General features: G+C 34.8%; 1 protein-coding gene across 1 annotated transcript in view; it reads left to right on the forward strand.

The window, feature by feature from the left end:
* SLC12A2 (solute carrier family 12 member 2) overlaps window positions 1-20,305 on the forward strand; it is an 83,930-nt gene that overhangs the window by 34,269 nt on the left and 29,356 nt on the right. The window contains exons 5-12 of the mRNA XM_016217787.2: window positions 4,118-4,257; window positions 5,793-5,903; window positions 7,635-7,743; window positions 12,094-12,221; window positions 12,332-12,416; window positions 15,007-15,158; window positions 17,919-18,026; window positions 19,595-19,718. Of these exons, the coding sequence (XP_016073273.2) occupies window positions 4,118-4,257; window positions 5,793-5,903; window positions 7,635-7,743; window positions 12,094-12,221; window positions 12,332-12,416; window positions 15,007-15,158; window positions 17,919-18,026; window positions 19,595-19,718 (957 nt within the window). The remainder of the gene's footprint in view (window positions 1-4,117; window positions 4,258-5,792; window positions 5,904-7,634; window positions 7,744-12,093; window positions 12,222-12,331; window positions 12,417-15,006; window positions 15,159-17,918; window positions 18,027-19,594; window positions 19,719-20,305) is intronic.

A 20,305-nucleotide genomic window follows, 5' to 3' on the forward strand; every position in this document is an offset into this window, starting at 1 on the left:
TTTTGAGAATATAAATATAAACCTGCTTATTCTGTGACTAAGTTGAAGTTTTAAATTACTTGTATTTCAGTCAGTCCGAAGGTAACTGAACACTTTGTGGCAGGCACTGGGTTTATAACAATGAAAATCAGACAACATCCTATTTTCTTGGAGTTTATGTTCAGATAATAGGGGCAATTATTTTTGAGACCCAATTGCTAGGCATGATACCATGGTCTTGACATATACTACTTGATTTAATGCAGTATTGCTGCTGTTGGTCTCATTTATGCACATTATACTGGTCAGTCATTTAAAAATATCTGAAATACGTCAGAATTATCTCTATATGCTTATATCTTTTTATTTTCTCAAAATAACTGAAGAACACCTCACTTTTGTGAGGTAAAGCCGGAAAAACTAATATTTTTCACATGTTGTAAGTGGCAGAAAATGCTTTCTGCATTGGTATAATCAGATTATCATTGACTGTCAAATTTTTTGTTTAGTCTGTGTTATCTGCACCAATAGAAATGACTACCTTCTAATGTAATTGTTCCCTTTCCCCTTCTCATAAATACCAATTTCCTTTGTTTCCTAATTGGAACATTTTGGGTTTCTGCCTGAATCAGTGTGTACTGAATAGCTATTCTTATTGATCTCAACTAGTGTTCAGTTGCATCTCACTTTGAAAGGCCTTTTATTTTTTGGTTAACAAGTCCATTATATAGCTTTATGAATTTCTATCATCACCAAGCAAGGAGTTGTAGGTTAGAATTCAGCTTCATATTTCTTTCCTTTCATTGCTAATTTCTTTCAAATTACAGCTTTTCAGATCAGTGAGTGTTTGAAGCAGCTGTAAAAAGCAGTTCTGTCAGTTGATTATGAGATTTTATTAGACTTAAATATAACATTATGTTTTCAGTTCAGTAAAATACTATTTCTGTGCCATAAGTAGCTCAGATGTGAATCTGGCAGGTCATTGTAAATAATTTTTGAGTTGAGTTTTTTCTTTGATTCACATGGAAACATTTCAGTTTTGCCACTCTTTAATGATTAAAATTACTTCACTTGGTTCCCAAAATTGTCTGCTGCAGAATTAGAGCTACATGTTTCTGTATTTATTTATGTATTTATGTATTTATTATTGGGGTGGCATTGGTTAATAAAATTACATCAGTTTCAGATGTACAATTCTATATGATACATCATCTGTATATTGTATGTTCACCACCCCAAGCTATATGTCCCTACTTTTAAAGTTTAACTTATTCAGGTGGTCAGTTACAACGATAATATAGCACCCAATCCTAATTTGAAGATTCCATGTTTGTTACTTTGCCTTTACCTACTTGACTTTATAATGGCAACAGAAGAGAAAATTCGCCAAACATTAACAGGCAAACAAACTCCTCATTGTGCATTTGTAAACCAGGTGTTAGAATGTATTTCCTAGAACAATAACCAAAATGTATATGGCCTGTATTTTCATTCCCTTAATGGTGTCATTTGAAGAGCAGTACTTAGTTTGGATTACATCTAATTTGTCACTTTTTCTTTTTTGGATTATGCTTTTGGTATTGTATTTGAGAAATCTTGCCTAGCTGAAGGTCCCAAGGATTTTCTTCTAGAAGTTTTATAACTTTAGGTTTTCAGTTACAGCTTTCATAATTTTTAGTTAATGTTTGTATATGGTACAAAATAGGAATCAAGATTCATATGGATATCCAGTTACTCCAGCACAATTTGTTAAAAGATTATCCCTTTTCTATTTAATTTGCTTTAGCACTTTTGTAAAAAATTAATTGACCCTAATTACCCAAAGCCATCTATAGATTCAGTGCAATTCCTATCAAAATTCCAATGGCATTTTTCACAGAAATAGAAAAAAATTATCCTAAAATTAATATGGAACCACAAAAGACCCCGAAATGGTAAAGCAATGTTTGAGAAAGAACAAGCTGGAGGCATCGCACTTCTGATTTCAGACTATTACATAGGCATCTAATATAGGACAAGGGAGCCCAGGATAGGCAATGGGAAAATGATTGTCTCTTCCTCAAATGGTGTTAGGAAAACTATATTCTCATGTGAAAGAATGAATGTGGACCCCTTTCTTACACCACTCATAAAAATTAACTCAAAAGGCACTAAGGGCTTAAATGTAAAACCTGAAATCATAAACTTTCCAGAAAACACAAGGAAAAAGCTCCTTGCCACTAGTGTTAACAGTGATTTTTTTTTTTTTTTTTTTTTTTTGATATGACACCAAAAGCACAGGAACAAAAGCAAAAATTGACAAAAGGGACTACATCGAACTAAAAAGTTTTTGCATAGTAAAAGAAACAACAAAATGAAAAGACAGCCTAAAGGATGGAAAACAATAATTGCAAACCACTGTCTGATAAAGGTTTAATATCCAAAATACATAAGGGGCTCATATAACTCAATAGCAAAAATAACTCAAGCTGATTAAAAAGTGGGTAGAAGACCCGAATAGACATTTTTCCAAAGAAAACAGCAAGTTCATGAAAAAATGTTCAACATGACTAATCATCAGGGGAATGCAAATCAAAACCACAGCCAGTTACCACCTCATACCTGTTAGAATGGCTGTCATCAAAGACTTGATAATAAGAGCTGGTGAGGATGTGGGGAAAATGGAACCCTGTGCATTGTTGGGAATGTAAAGTGCTATAGCCACTATGAGAAAGTATGGAGGCACCTCAAAAAATAGAACTACCACATGATGCAGCAACCCCACTTCTGGTATTTATTCAAAGGAAATGAAAGCATTGTTTGGTGGAGATGTTTGCACCTCTGTGCTCACTGCAGCATTATTCACAATAGCCAGGACACGGGAATACCCTAAGTGCCCACGGACGGATGGATGCATGAAGGAAATGTGATACACATGCACACACAGACAGAGGGCTATTATTCAACCATAAAAAATTTTGCCATTTGCAACAACATGGATGAACCTTGAGGGTATTATGCTAAATGAAGTAAGTCAGAGAAAGACAAATTCTGTATAATCTCACTTGTATGTGGAAACTAAAAAAGCTGAACTCATAGAAACAGAGTAGAAAAGTGGTTACCAGGGACTAGGGGTTGAGAGAAATAATGAGCTGTTGGTCAAACTGTACAGACTTCCATTTATAAGAAAAATAAATTCTGGGAATCTAGAATGTAGCATAGTAAATAATACTCTTATGTACTTGAAAGTTGTTAAGAGAGATCTTAAATATTCTTATTGTAACAACAACAAAACGGTTATTGTGTGAGGTTAAGGATATGTTAACTAACCTTACTTCTGGCAAACATTTCACAATATATACACATATGAAATCATCACAGTGTACATCTTAAACTCACACAATGCCATATGTCAATTATACATATTAATAAAGCTGGGGGGAAAATAATGGACCCTACATGTGTGATTCTATTTCTGGAATCTATGCTGGTCCGCTATCTATGGCTCTATCCTCAGTCCAATATCATGCTATCTTGGTAGTGTAGCTTTATAGTAATTCTTGAACCTCGGTAGTGTGAGTCTTCCAGCTGTTATTTTTCACAACTGTTTTGGCTGTTCTGCCTTTTCATACAAATTTTAGAAACACCTTGTCAATTTCTGTGAAATATCCTGGTGGGATTTTGATTGGAATTGTGTTGAATCTAGAGATCAATTTGGAGAGAATAAACATCTTAACTGTGTCTTCCATTCCATAAACATGGTATATCTATTTAGTTCTTTGGGTTTAAGCTGTCAGTACACAGATCTTGCAAATATTTTTTAGATTTAGACTTAAGTGTTTCCTGTCTTTGAATACTATTGTATTAGCATTCTTCAGAGAAACAGAAGTGTGTGTGTGTGTGTTTATATGCGTGAAAATTTATTTGAAGGAATTGATTCTCATGATTATAGAGGCTGGGAAGTCCAAAACCTGTAGTGGGCTTGCAGTCTGTAGACCCAGAGAAGAGCTGATGGTGTAGTTCGAGTCTGAAGGTCACCTGCTGCAGAATTCCCTCTTTCTTGGGGAAGGTCTTTGTTCTTTTCAGGCCTTCAGTTGAATCTGGAGGCGGACATTTAAAATACTAACTATAGTACTGTCATTTTTTTAATTTTCTTTAGGAGGAGCGTATTATTTAATATCTAGAAGTCTAGGGCCAGAATTTGGTGGTGCAATTGGCCTGATCTTCGCTTTTGCCAATGCTGTTGCAGTTGCTATGTATGTGGTTGGATTTGCAGAAACTGTGGTGGAGTTGCTTAAGGTAATTCACCTTTCTTCTAGTCATTGGTTTCCCATACCTTTATTGAGGGTTTGCTTATGTGCCACTCACCATGTTAAATACTAGGAACACAGTAATGAACACAAAACTCATCCTTCAAGAAATTCTGTGTGTGAGGTAGACAAAGGAAAATTGTTACAGAATATCAGAAGTGGGAAACTGTAGGAGACCTTGGCAACACCAAGGGGGATCCCTTAATGTAGCACCCAGAAATGGGGGTGGCAGAGGAGTGTCAAGGAAGGGAGTCTGGATTTCAGCAGGCAGATAGGAGAGGTGGGATGTGGTATGAGGGGAGCAGGGAAGAAAAGGAAACAGGCCTAGAAAGGATGGAGCACGGTGTGTTAAAAAAACACAAACGAAATATTTCTGTGTGACTAGAGTGCAAAGTGGCAAGAGATTTAAGACTAGAGAGAGGAAAAAGTATCAAGTCAGGAAGGGTCTTGTTTGTTAATAAAGTAGGTCTTATCTTGATTGGAGTTGGGGACCATGACACGGTCAGATTATTATGACATGACCTAAAGAAATACCTGACCACAGTGAAGAGAATGGATTGAGGGAATCACATGGGAGATGGAGAACATTTAATAGGTTGTCGTAGCTATCCTGGGAGAGGAGATGTGGCTTACATTATAACAATGATGAGTGGGGCTGGAGAGGTGTAGGTGAATTTGACAGATTTTAAAATTGTTGAATAAGTGGACTGATGATTAATGGGATGAAGGAAATTAAAGAGAGAACTTGTTTGAAAAGAGTCATTGGGGTGTGTATAGTTAAAGCAGTACAAGAGAAATAGGATTCAATATTGTTAAACGAGAAGAACCTCAACTGACACAGTTCATGTTAGGTGGTTGTCACTCTTCTTCTGCAGTAGTATGTGGTACATTAGGAAGTGTAAACTCTGAAAACAACTGACACACTGGCATTGCTCTCATTTGTGTGGGCCAAAAGGATGAAGGAAGGGCTGTAAGCAAGCAAGCAATATAGCCCATTAGAGTTCACGTTCTTTCATTGTTTACTATATGTTTCTAAATTCATTGATAGTAAACTAAAATAGTTTCTTGCTCATGGAATGGGAGCAGTGTATTTTGGACAACTGCAGGAAAGTGTATTCATCTCTTTTCGTTACGCAAACTAAAAGGCCACTTAAAGCCTGGGTTCACTAATCACAATGAATGCAAAATACTTCTGCTATGTAACTTAAGAAGATCTTAACTATTGGTACTAGTTAGCCATACTATGTTTTTTATTTACTTGTTAGCAGTTCCCTTTTTGATATACTGCATCTGATTAAATATAGCATTATTAACTTGACCATATTTTTGATGTCATCACATACCTGAATGACACATCAGTATTAAATAGTTACTCCTTTTTCATAGGTCTTCCCTATTCATTTGTTAAATAGGTATTTATTCAACTTCTACATGTAAGGCACTGTGATATATTTAAAATGTTTCAAAAGAATTAAAGACTATAAAATAACATTTCTTATTACATTTATAATTTTCTTTTTCTAGGAACATTCCATTCTTATGATAGATGAAATTAATGATATACGAATTATTGGAGCCATTACAGTGGTGATTCTTTTAGGTATCTCAGTAGCTGGAATGGAGTGGGAAGCAAAAGTAAGTAATGATATCATTGGAATATTGGTAAATATTTAATATATGAGCTTTTACAGCTTTTCTTTTAGGAATGCTATAAAGTGTGGTAACATCTTTAGATTTTGAAAGTTTCTAAGTGACCATTTTCAGAGAAATTTATGTATAAGGTTTTCTAATTGACAAGACGGGGAATATTTGGAGATAGCCATCAGTCTAGGATTCAGTTAAATACAGTACTTTTTAAAATTTTTACTTCCTACCTCCCCTCCCAGCCCCTATTCTATGATTTACATTATATAGAAAAGCTCAGGTCAGTATATTAAGTAGCCTGAATTATTGGCTTTGTGATTTATTTAAAAGTTCAGTTTCAAAAATAAACACAGGGACAGTAAATTTCAAGTTAGTGCCACTAAGGGTTAGAGAAGCTAATCTTGCTCCTTGCTGTTGAAATCTCAGAAATCATGACTACCCAAGCTAGTACCATTGTATCTAGGGAAAACTGAATTCACATGGTAACACATACCCAGAGCACCCAAATACATGTATTTCTGTATCTTTGAGGGAATATGCCACAGTACAGCTCTTGTTTCCTGAATAATGCATATTCACAAAGATGCTGTTGAGCAACTAAAAGTTGTTTTAGGTTTCTTTGTGCTTACTTTATACATTGTATAAAATCACATATTTGTGCTATATATGAGCTATGATAATATTTACTATATCAAAAATTAGGAAAGTCTGAAAGAATAATTTTTCAATGGTAGGTAAGTCATAAGTATGAAGTTAAATCATTTACTGATACATTTAACAAATTGACATGACTGAAAAGAATTTCATACTACCTGGGACATTACCATATAAGTGGTCCTTATGCCCACAGATGACACAGTTTTCCAAGAGTATTTGCTCAGTTTTGTTGGGAGGTTAAGAGTGGATGAGGAGAGGCAGGGGTGGGCAAACGGGTGAAGGGAGGTCAAAAGGTATAGACTTGCAGTGGTAAGTCAGTCATGGGATGTAATGTTCAGCCATGGTGAGAATAGTTAATAACACTGCATTGTATATTTGAAAGTTGTTAAAACAGTGTATCTTAAAAGTTCTTATCACAGAAAAAAAAAAATTATAATTGTATAGTGATGCATGTAACTAGACTTTTTGTGGTGATCATTTCCCAATACACAGAAATATCAAATCATTATGTTGTACACCTAAAACTAATATATTATATATCAGTTATATCCAGTAAAACAAACTTATTTTATTAAAATAAAAAAGGATGAAAGAGGAGAGATGGTAGTTCTCATAGATTGTTGTCCTATTGCTACTTGAATTCCCCTCCCAGGTGTTGTCTTCTTTTTATACTTTTCCTTCTTTTCATATAGTTGTCACACATTCAACATTGTGTTTGGACTTGGTATGAAACTTGGGTTTGTAGCAAATATGTTGTACTGTATGGTGGAGGGGACAGGAAAGAATGATGTATAGGATGAAAAGCATACGGTGTTTTGGAATTTATAGTGCTTTATGATTTGTGGGAAGGCATGCACATTGTTAACTCATTTCAAAACTATATGGCATCACCCTACTTTTGCCACCCATTTTCTTATGGAGTGCCTACTCTGTGCTTGGCATTGTTTGAGGCTCTGAGGAAACAGGACGGAAATCCTTTCCCCCATGGAAATTATATTCTAGTGGGACTGAATCAATGTACAACATAAGAGATTTGATTTTGATTTTTAATGTTTAACATTTCAGGCTCAGATTGTTCTTTTGGTGATTCTGCTACTTGCTATTGCTGATTTCGTCATAGGAACATTTATCCCATTGGAGAGCAAGAAACCCAAAGGTTTCTTTGGTTATAAATGTAAGTAAAAAAGATAGAATATTTTTAAAGGTGCATATTATACCATTCTATTAGTGAATAAATTGAGTAATTTTAGATATCTTGTAATGTAATTGAGTTTGGTGTGGTGACTCACTGACAATTCAGTTTAGTTTTGTATCCTTCATGTGTGTTACAATTAGAGCAAAAAAAAATCACTTTTATTTATCTTTCCTCTTTATTAGTAACAAATGGTAATAGAATGTAAGAAAATATCAATGCTACTGAAAAAAGGTACTTTAATTCTCTACTAATTTTAGGACTTTGTCAGTGAAAGGTAACTTTTTCATTCTTTTAGTTGTATTTATGCACAACAGTCTAAAAATGTCTGAGACTAAAAGTAACGAGAAATATTAGTTTCTGTGTAATTGCAGTTTTAAAGTTTTTCTGCAGTTTGCATTATTGTGTGAGAATTTGCCAGTTTTTATCTTCTGTAACCCTTTTCATTCTGCATCTAATTGTCACTGCTGGTGAAATTTACTTGTTGTTTCCTAAGGGGTCTATCTGTACCTTCTACCCCACCCTCAGCCCCCACCCTCTCCCCACTGAACTCAGCAACTCTGAACTGTCTACACACAACAAAATGAAAGTGGGAAAGAATAGTTGCAATAGGATCAGAGAGGCTTATCACTTATGGTAATAGTTCTGTCTGTCTTCAACTGACACAAACTCCTTGATTTGAAACTCTAGAGGAAAAGGCCTGGTTCTCCTGAACCCTGTTGCTGACTGGTAACAATGTACAGTCCTTGGATCATGTGAATAGAATTGGTTTGGCCTGTAAGAGACCCTGGCTTAGCTGGCTGAGCAGTTCTCTGGTTTGAATTATTTCAAGGTACTTACCTTACCCAAGGACACCCACCTATTATTTGTGCCTACTGATCCTGGGTTGATAGTGTGGTTTTTGTTCTGATTACTAGTGCTCATGCCTCATTCTAAACTGGGCTTTAAATTCTTGATTTCCTGGTTGGGGGAAGAGGTGTCTGCTAGGCATGCCAGAAGTAAAAGTTTGTAACATCAGTTAGGTAGAAAATTTTCTGTATTTTGTGCTCTCATAAATTATATTTGTGACATTTCTTCTAATTTATGAATAATTTTTACTTCAGTTTTTTTTTACATTATACATGTTTCTGAACATTTGTTTTTGTCACTTTACTAGTAATAGTGAACAATTATTTCTAAAAAGATTCCTAATAATTAATATATTTTCTTCCTATGACTTTAATTCATTTAAAGATATCTGCTAGGCTACAACTTTCATTTCCTTTTTTTCAGATCCTTGGCAGCTTATAAAAGTATCACCTAGTTAGCTAGCACAGTAATAATTTATATTGTATTTAAGTAGCACATCTGGGCCTATCTCAGTCTGAGGTAAATAAATCTTTGGAATGGGACTTCTCTTTTGGTTGACACTGTTTGGTTCTGCTCTCATTATACTAAGGCAGTATCGGTCGTAAGCAGGTTACATTGATAAACTTGTCAGTTCAATTGACTACCTAATAGGGGGATTCATTTTTCCTCTATTTTCTTTCTGATATGAGAAGTAGCTGTCTTTCATCAAAGACCAGTGCCTCTGCTGTATTCTGGATCCTATTCTTTTACTTTCTCAAAGGCATTTATCCTTTCATAATCGACTTGCTTCCCTGCATCAGCTCTCACCTCTGTCTGAGCCTGTGAGCTTGCTCTAGTAATTCCCATCCTTGAGATGCTGTCTTTTATTCTCCAGTTACCGCCTCATTTTCTAGTTAGTTCCTTTCATAGACAGATTTCTCAAATCCATACCTCTCACTTATTCCTTATTTCCGAATAACTTCAAACTTACAGAGAACTTCAAAAATTGATACAATAAATTCTTTACACCCTTCACCCAGATTCACCAATGATGAATGCTTTTATATTCTACCTCTTGCCACATCTGTTTTATCACTACACACATACCTAATTATTGTTACTATGATTGCTAACCCTTTTGAGAGAAGTTGCAGAAATCATGACTTGCCTCTAAACATTGTACCTAAGCATGTATCTACTAAGGAAAAGGACAATTCAGGAAGGTTAACTTTGGCACAATGCTAGTATCTAATATATGGTTTGTATACAAATCTTTCCAGTTGTTTCTATAAAAATCTTTACAGTAACTTTTTTTTCCTGTTCCAGGATCCTGTTCACAATCATGTATTTCATTCAGCTGTCATCTCTCTTCACTCCTCTTTTAAATGGTTCTTTACATAATTTTCAATCTCCTTGAATTTGAAATAGCTCCTTAGCCTTTGCTTTTCAGGATATTGACATTTCTCAAGATTACAGGCCATTTGTTTTGTAGAACTCCCTCCAGTTGGGTTCATCTGATTTATTTCCATAGATTTGGATTTTGCCAGGAACACTGCATGAATATATGTCCTCCCCAGTGTATCACATTAGAAGACTCACATGATGTCATTTCCCCCCATAAGTGATGGTTTTAACCTTGATGACTTAGTCAGAGTGGTACCTGAGGTTTCTTTATTGTGAGGTTACCATTTCCTTCTTTGCAATTAAGTAATAATTTGCAGATACTTGAAGACTGCATCGCCTATCTCCCATCATAATTTTATCAAATGTTTTTATTTCCTTCATTTTAAACCCTTCTCTGACTTCTGTTTGTCAAAGTGACGACCACATGGTGCTAAACCAGTGTGCAGTATTTTAGTCCTCTGCTTCTCAGCATCATCATACTCCGTTGTCCCATTCTCCTTGAAATACTTGTCGTTTTGTTTGCTGTCACACCGGTTACTATGTCTGTTACTCCTGTTGCCCCTTCTCTTCTTCCTGTCCTCTAAATGTCAGAGTTGCTTAGGTCTGGCCTCACTATATTCTTTCGTTTGGTGAGGTCTATTCTCATGACTCCAGATGCTATTGAGAGACTGACATGTTTCTATTCCTGGATTTCTCTTTAAACTCTGGACATACATAACTGCTTTTGATGTCTCTCCTACCTGATCCGTCTCAGACTTTTCCCTTTGAGCACAGTACACGAAGACGCCAGGATGTCCGTGTTCCATACCTGCGCCTATCCTTTCTCATCTTGCTCTAATCGGTGTATTCTTCCCCCTTGTAGGTTCAACCACTGGAGCAGCCTCCTGATTGGTCTTCCTGCTTCAGATGTTGATGCCTTTAGTCCATTGTCCATACCATGTTATTTTCATATTTCTAAGCCTACCTTGGCTTTTCATTATATTTAGGATAAAAACCTAAACTCCTTTAAAATTTTGCATGGTTTCACCCCCACTGATCTCACCAGCCTGGTTCGATCCTTCACCTTACTATGATAAGAGGTTTACATTCTTCTAATTTCTCAAAAGAGCTAAGCCTTTTTCCTACCACTTGGCCTTTATAAATGTCATTTCTTATTCCTGGTGTAATCTTTCCCCTAATCATCACCTGGATGATTCTTGCTCAGTAAAGTCTCCCTTTAAGTACTGTCTCCTTAGTTACAGCTCTTCAGCCTTCTGTAACCACAGGGAATTTCTTTCTTTCTTTATCACAACACCTTGTTTCCATCAGCACACTGACTGCTATTCGTAATGACCTGTTTCTTTACTTACTGTGTAGCTCCTGATTGGGACTCTTAAGTTCCATAAAGATGGGAACAATATCTAGCTTCTTGCTTTTATATCTCTTGATATACTGGATGGCTTCAGTACGGGACCTGGCACATTGTAGATACTCACGATGGGTGGATGGATGAATAAATGACTGTTAATTGGTTTAGTGTCAAAATCTATCAGAATAGGTAGAAATGGTAGGACTAGTTGTAGCTTTCATTACTGTTGAAATGGAAGGGACCTATACCTAAGTTGCTTAAGGTAAAATTGTATGGAAGACCCAAAAATAGCCTCAAAAGTCAAACAAGTTACTACTAGGAAGTAGATAAAGTTGTACAGATAGTATTTAAGTTGGATGTTAAAAAACAAAACAAAAAGGTTCCAGATTAGTATGAAGTTGCTTTTGTTTTCCTACCTCCTTACTTATTTCTTTCACCTCTGAGATTGAGGGGTTTATCTACACTCTGATTTACATTTGGACTAGTGGTAACAATCAAGTTGGAGGCACTTGAAACTTGATAATTAAGGTACACAAAACAGTAGGGAATGCCCCAGGTCAAATCATTTTGGTTGTAAACTGTTCCCTCATATAAGAAAACAGGAATACCAATATGTGAATTAGGAAATACTCAAGTTTATCAGTTACTTCAACTGAAGGAATTTCAGGGATCATACATACCACTTACTCTTGACCTAAATTATGGTCTCATCTGCTATCTATTAATTGCCAAAAATATCTCGTTTTCTACAGCTGAAATATTTATTGAGAACTTTGGACCAGATTTTCGAGAGGAAGAGACTTTTTTTTCTGTCTTTGCCATCTTTTTTCCTGCTGCAACTGGTATTCTGGCTGGAGCAAATATCTCAGGTGATCTTGCAGTAAGTACTGTTTGACTTGTATTAAAAAGCACTTCATTGATGATACATTAAAAATGGTATACATATATTTTTAAAGGTAGACTTAAAAAAAAAATCTTCTTGTCTTCTAGGATCCTCAGTCAGCCATACCCAAAGGAACACTCTTAGCCATTTTAATTACTACGGTGGTTTACGTAGGAATTGCAGTATCTGTAGGTAAATAGCCTTACGTTTCTTTATTTGTTTCAGAAATTTCCTTGTGTACATACTATAAATAGTTATTTCATGACATTTTAAAATTTAGAAATATTTCAATAAAAAAACGTGGTGTTGCACATATATATATTTTTTTTAATATACCTTTATTGATTTCAGAGAGGGGAAGGGAGAGGGAGAGATAGAAACATCAGTGATGAGAGAGTCATTGATCGGCTGCCTCCTGCATGCCTCCAACCAGGTATCGAGCCCGCAACCCAGGCATGTGCCCTGACCAGGAATCGAACCCCGCTTGACTGGATCCTAAGTCAATGCTCAACCGCTGAGCCACACCCGGCTGGGCAGTGTTGCATATTTTAATTAAAAAACAGTCTTAAGCAAACTAGTAGTGATTTTATAGACATTATCTAAGCCACCAAATGCTCTATTGCTCCTCCTCCAGAATTTTAATTAATTATGTTAAGTTAGAAAATTATATAAAATTTTAATCTCAGACTCTTAAATTGCACTGAGATATATTTATAGAAAATACTTATATGTAAAAGTAAATGCATTTAACTCTCTGATTTTTACAGATTCTTGAATTTTTTGTTTATGGTAGTTATTTAATATTTTCTCATAATTTTATTAAATGAAGATTGTTTCAAGGCCATGAAGCGGTGCCTCACATTTTTTTTTAAACCATAAAAACTGATTTTGATGAACAGGATATACTACATTGAATGAAAAAACTTACTAATGTCTTAATAAACTGAATGAAAATGCTATTTAACCTTTTTATTACACTTATGGACTCATAGCATTTTAGAACTTATAGGATATAAGTGGTCAACTAGTTTCTAAAATCACTTTTATAGATGGTGGAATTGAACCTTAGAGATTTCACTACCAAGAAAAGTGGTGCTTGCTTTAAGGAATTATTTTCATGGCAAAGCAAGTTTTGGTTTGTTTGATTAAATAAAGCCTTTAAAGGCTATTTATAATAGTAGGTTCTTTAACTAAACATTCTAGTCTAGAAAAAAATTTAATAACTACTGACATATAATTTGCATGCAGTGATTAATGTCTGGAATTTATTATAATTTCATGAACCTATATACTTTACCCAGGAAATATATTCTTGAAATGTAAGCATTGCTTTTAATGTATAAACTCTAATTCAGATTTTACAGTTAAATGTTTTAAGCATACTGCAAGAGTCAATCTTATTTTAATACCAATTTAAAGAATCACAAACTCCAAATTCATAGACTACAGAATAAGGTTTCCATAGTATTACAGTAAGAAGATTTCATTTTTGCTGTACATTTAGTCAGTCATTTTGGGGAAGTAATGACAGAACTGTTTTTACAAACTCTGCTGCTAATTTGTATAAATGTAATTTTGAAATTTCAGTAAATAAATGAGAGTTAGAAATGCTAATGATCAGTATTGTAGTGGACTAAATTAAAGTTTAAAAAAGGAACTGGACTTCAGTTAGCCTTAAAATCCACAGATAAATCTCATTTTTAAAAAAACAAATGAACTATGTGCTATTTATAATCTTACCAAAATATTTTTTGTTCCCTTAAAAGTTTCTATGTAGCTTTCTTGTGTATTTTATACATAAGCTAAAGAAAATTTAGTTTTAATTTCACAAATGATGTAACTTTTCTTTAAAAAAGAAAAGAAAGGAACTATGTGTAGTCTGTCCAGTTGTTGAAATATTCTCCCCTTCAAGTTTAATTTTCCTTTTATTATTTGCTATAATGCCTATGTTACCTTATATATGAGATAACAGTGTTAAAATGCTTCAGAAGTAATATATGAGGTCTAGGGAATGACGATTACTTACTGTACATCATATGTTATTTCAAATAATTGCTTTCTTCAAGAAAACTTTTGAAATGTTTGTTATGGGAGTTTTTGAATTTGCACAAAAGTAGAGAGCATTTTCTAATGAGCTGAATATATAACTGTCACCTAGCTTCAAAAAAGTTTTCAAGGATTATCAGTACATGGTTAATATTGTTCATCTAGACCCATTCACTCTGTCCCATAGGTTATTTTTAAGCAAATCTCAGACACCATATATTTTCTTAATATCAGGATAGACTTATTTGAGACAAAGGCTTAAATAGAATTCTGATTCATTAATGTTCAAATTGTTTCCTGTAGAGAAGATATTAGCTGAAGTCTGATCTTTGGCAGGTTTCAAATATAAAATATCTGAAGTATAGGAAAATACTTCTGCCATTTGGAACTCTTTCAACACACGGTTTTTATATTTGCTTAAGGACATCTTGATCAAATAGACCAGGAAGTAGTTTTCCTAACACACCATTTATAAACAACTATAGTTTATAAGCTTGTTAGGTATATATGTGTAAATACTACTCTTTATAAGGTTCCATTTCACTAAAATATTGGGAACAATGATGCTTTCCAAATTCTGTTCCAAGTAAAGCTATCTTAACTATAAATGCAGTGTATGCTAATATAAGCAAGTATATATGCGGTCAGTATCATAATTTCTTTATGGGTTTATGTAATTTGAAATGAATATAAATGTTAGCTCAATTATTTGTTCTCATTGTCACTTGTGCTTCAGGTTCTTGTGTTGTTCGGGATGCTACTGGGAACATTAACGACACTATTGTGACAGAGCTAACAAACTGTACTTCTGCAGCCTGCAAGTTAAACTTTGACTTTTCTTATTGTGAAAACAATCTTTGTTCCTATGGCTTAATAAACAACTTCCAGGTGAGCATCAGATTTATGTTATACACACATTCTATGTTTGTTTAGAGGTCAAGACTGCTATCAAATCTGACCATTCAGAATACAGTGGTAACTTAAAAAGGACTGTTCTTATGTTATTCCTAAATTTTTTTAAAGACTGTAGGTAACTATTTAGACAAACAGAAGAATATGAAAGGGTAAAATCTGAAGCCATTCAAGAGCAAAAGGACCCCCAAGGGTGACACTTAGAGTATCATATATGTGGCATACTGTTTCAGAGAGGAAGGAAGCATCAGAAGCATGTCACACATGGCCATGTTTGTTGGGTCTGTTTCTGGATTCTCTGTTTATCCGTTGATCTGTGTGTCTGTTCCTTCACTGACACCATACCTTCTTGATTACTGTAGTTTTGCTGGGATTTTAGTAGAAACTGCAGTAAACTTGTATATTGATTTAGGGAGAATTGACATGTTTACTAGGTTGAGTGTCCCAATCAATGAACACAGTATGCTTTTCTATTTACTTAGAATGCTAGGAGGAAAAGAACACAGAGATGTAGTAGATTCAGGAGACTAAAACAAAATATCATGTGGTAAATTTTTACAGTAGATGGTTCTACTAATTCAAAGTAAAAAATAAAAATTTTGCTTCTGGGTGTTTTTCCAATATTATGTAAACACATTAAGCAGAATAGTTGATGACTTAATGTATTTCAGAACAGTATAAATTTTATGTAGAATATGTAAATTTTATAACAAAATTTTGGAACTTAAAATTTTAATGGCATTTTTATTTTCTATTGTATAGTTTCAAGCAGTTGATTGTACTTTCAGTGGTTCTAAATATTGAACCCAATTATGTAACAGAAGTTTGTTTTTGAAAGTCACAAGACTAGGCAAAATCGTAGGAATGAAAGAAAGTATTCATGTCCAACTAACAATTCAGGCCAATTCTGACATTGATATTGTGTATGAAAGGCACAAATGTTGGTCTCTGCCCAGTGATTGAAATGCCAATCAGATTTCTGTGTTGCTGCCTTAAAATAGAAAAGTATGTTGTCTTTATCAAGTCTAGTATGGTCTCACTCAAGCGAAGAAGAGTTTTGTATATATAAAGCTGCTTTTCTAATTAATAGAAATGAGAGAGAGGGAAGAAGGGAGGGCGGAGAGGGATAGAGATTGCCTCCATCTGTTATGAGCCCCGACCACGATGGAACCCACAACCTAGGTATGTGCCCTGACCAAGAATCAAACCTGAGACCTTCTGGTGCATGGGACAATGCTCCAGCCAACTCAACCACACAGATCAGGGCTCAGTTTGGTACTGAGAAATTTCAAAGATGCAGAAAGAACAGTGCAATGAATACTTATGTTCCTACCCTTCACTTATATTTACTAGTTGTCAGTATTTTGCCCCATTTGCTTATCTTTGTATGTATATACTTTTTCTCCTCAAACATATAAGAATAAATTGTAGACATTACAACATGACAGTCACTTTGAAATATTTAAAACATTCTGTACAAGCACAGTACAATTATCCCACTCAAGCAATTTAATGTCAGTGAGATACTTTCATCTAAATACATATTCCATATTCATATTTCCCCGCTTGCCTCACAAATGTCCTTTATAGCTATTTTTCCCATATTCAGGATCCAGTCTGGGATCATGCATGCAGTTACTTACTGTGTTATTTTAACATCTCTTATTCTAGCAGAGTTCCCAGCTTTCCTATTTTAATCTTTCAGGATGCTGACATTTTGAAGAGTTAAGGCAAGTTGTTTTGCATTGTACCCCTCAGTCTGGATTTATCTAATTGTCTTATGATCTAAATGATCTATCCATTTTTAAAAAATCTTCATTATTGGGAAATGTTTGAACATGTACAAAGATAGGGAAAGCAAAACAAATAACAAAAAAACACCCAAAACATAACCACAATACCAATATACTATCTTAACATCCAAAAAAGAAACAGCCTTCCTGATGGTAGTGTATCACATCACCTTGAAATACTCTTGCCAGGAAATTTGTACTCCAGTCTGATTAACTGTTGAGATCTATGTAGCAGCTGACTGGAAATAAGAGGTGAGAAGAGCAGATTAAATGACACAGTCAGCAAAATCTAGAGTGGGACATTTTGTAGGAGAAATGACATAAAAATAATGTAAAGGAAAGGGTGAACCTGTAGATTTAAAAAGACTTTTAAGAGACACATGAAATGTAAAGTATAATCCTTTTGCGAATCCTGATTTACACAAACCATTTTGAAAAGCAAGAGAAGATGGACAGTTTGGGAAATTTGAGTGCTGACTGGCTATTTGGTGCTATAAAGGAGTTACTTAGTTTTTAAGCTGTGACAGTGGCTTTGCAGTTATAGTTTTTAAAAATTCTTACCCATTAGAGGTAAGTACTGAAACATTTATGCATGAAATGATATCTGTGGTTTGATTCACAATGATGTGGGAATTGGCCCTGAGTTGGTCATTGTTGAAACTGGGTGAAGGATGCTTGGGAGTTCAATATGCTCTTTTCTCTGCCATTGTGTCTTTGAAATTTTACAAAATAAAAAGATTTTTTTAAAGGTAAGGGCTAGTGGTAGATCTGTTTCTGAATTTATAATACATGTAACAATTATTACCGTTTACTATTATTACCAAATTTCCCCCAATACTAGTCTTCTTCATTAGAGTAATAATGATGTATAGTATCATGTTCTTTTTTCAGTTGTTTGTAAGACTTATTCCATTTTTAACACTTTTTTTTTTTTTTTTTTAAGGTAATGAGCATGGTGTCAGGATTTGCCCCATTGATTTCTGCAGGTATCTTTTCAGCCACTCTTTCTTCTGCATTAGCATCCCTTGTGAGTGCTCCCAAAATATTTCAGGTAAGTATTTTCACATTACAAGCTTTAGTAAAGGGGATCTTAAGGTAATATATTTTAATCCGGGATTGTTAATATTTTTAAATTATTTGCTTCTGTCAATCCCATATGTATATGATACACACACATATATCAAGACTGTTACATTTAGTTTTATGCATATGAATGTGAATATGTATATTTATATAAACATTGTGCATTTATATACTGTCAGAGTATAGTCTTTGAATTGTGTTTCTGGAAGTAGTGATGAATTTTTGCTCTTTTTTTTTTTTTAATATGTTTTTATTGATTTCAAGAGAGAGGGAGAGATAGAAACATCAGTGATGAGAGAGAGTCATTGATAGTCTGCCTCCTGCATGCCCAATCTACTATCTTAACATCCAAAAAAGAAACAGCCTTCCTGATGGTAGTGTATCACATCACCTTGAAATACTCTTGCCAGGAAATTTGTACTCCAGTCTGATTAACTGTTAAGATCTATGTAGCAGTTGACTGGAAATAAGAGGTGAGAAGAGCCTGCAACCCGGGCATGTGCCCTGACCAGGAATCGAACTGTGACCTCCTGGTTCATATGTTGACACTCATCCACTGAGCCACACCAGCCTGGCAAATTTTTGCTTTTTTTGACATACTCAGCATAAATTTTCATAACACCTTAACCAAGGATAAGTAGTGTGGTCCAAGACCATAAATCAGAAGAATTAAAGTATCTCATTTCCAGTAGTATGGTGCCGACCTAAATGTTTTGCATTAGGTACTCAGAGCATAGCAGTGAATAAGGTAAATATTATCTCCCTAGGAATAGCTGATACTGAATAGGAAATGGTTTTATTACTAAATCAAATCAACACAATGTTGATTTTGCAGCTTTGTTCTTAATGTTGTAGTTGTAGCCAGTTATTATAGTAAAGATGTAGAATATCGTTCTTTTTCTTTAAAAAATATATCTTTGTTGATTTTAGAGAGAGGGAGGGAGAGATAGAAACATCGATGATGAGAGAGTCATTGATGGGCTGCCTCCTGCACACCCCTGAGTGGGGATCAAGCCCGCAACCCGGGCACGTGTCCTGACCGGGAATCTAACCGTGATCTCCTGGATCACAGGTCGATGCTCAACCGCTGCGCGACACCAGCCTGGTTAGACTGTCATTCTTAAAACAGTTTTCAGTATTGTTTTAAGAAAAATGATTAAGTTCTGTAATTAGGATTTTTATCTGCTTTTAAGTCCAGCATTTCGGCTTTGCTGTAAAGTAGGTCCCACCTCTGTCATACTTCTCAAACTTCCAAATTTTCATTTGTATGCCTGCTTTTCTGATTCCTTCTTCGTAAAGGAATTTCAGCATGAGCATGGGGTAAGGTGGATACCAGCTTGCGGTATTCTAAACCCTTTCTGATTCTTGAGATGTTTGAAGCTCCTGTACAGTTTGTAGGCAAAGCAGTGTGGGACAGGAAAGAGGATGAGAACGGGAGCTGTGGGTTCCATTCCTGATTAACCTATTGTAACTATAAGCAAATCTGTATGGCTAATTTCAAAATGTTTCCGTTTATTGTTTCCATTTCTTCATTAGGCTCTGTGTAAGGACAACATCTACCCAGCTTTCCAGATGTTTGCTAAAGGTTATGGGAAAAATAATGAACCTCTTCGTGGTTACATCTTAACATTCTTAATTGCACTTGGATTCATCTTAATTGGTTAGTCAAATAAATGGTTTGGTAATGTAAATTGTGGTGCATTTATATTAGCTCTAAACATTGAATTATTAAATAATAAACAATGTTACTTTGCCTAATTTATTAAGTTTCTTTCTGATCAAATGAAAAGTTTAAGAAATACTGCAAATAATAGCACTAAATGCATATTTTCTAAAATTATTACTATCACTAAGTCCTCATTAGGGGTAGAAAGAACTTTTAGGTTCTTGTCCCTAAAACAAAATAATAGTATAAAGAGAAGGATTTCAGCCTCTCCCCTGAAAGTAGGGCCTCTACTGATCTCCTCTTTGGCACTTTGCTTCTGATCACCAGTGAGCTAATGGGTCTTACAGTGCTAAAGAAGACACTCGACTTTTATTAAAAGTCTGATTGTACCACCAGGTGTGGAAACTAACTTTCCTGTAATAGTAGGTTTGTATTTGGTATAGCTGCTTTTCAAGAACAAGTTGACAACATTTAGTAAAGTTTCCCGCAATCCAGCAATTCTCTTTAGGGGTATCTACCCTATAGAAATATGCCCATACACAAAATTTTTTTAGTATTATTAATTATAATAGTAAAAAATG

Source organism: Miniopterus natalensis, chromosome 3, assembly GCF_054644295.1.
Source record: "Miniopterus natalensis isolate mMinNat1 chromosome 3, mMinNat1.hap1, whole genome shotgun sequence".
NCBI classification, from domain to species: Eukaryota; Metazoa; Chordata; class Mammalia; order Chiroptera; family Miniopteridae; genus Miniopterus; species Miniopterus natalensis.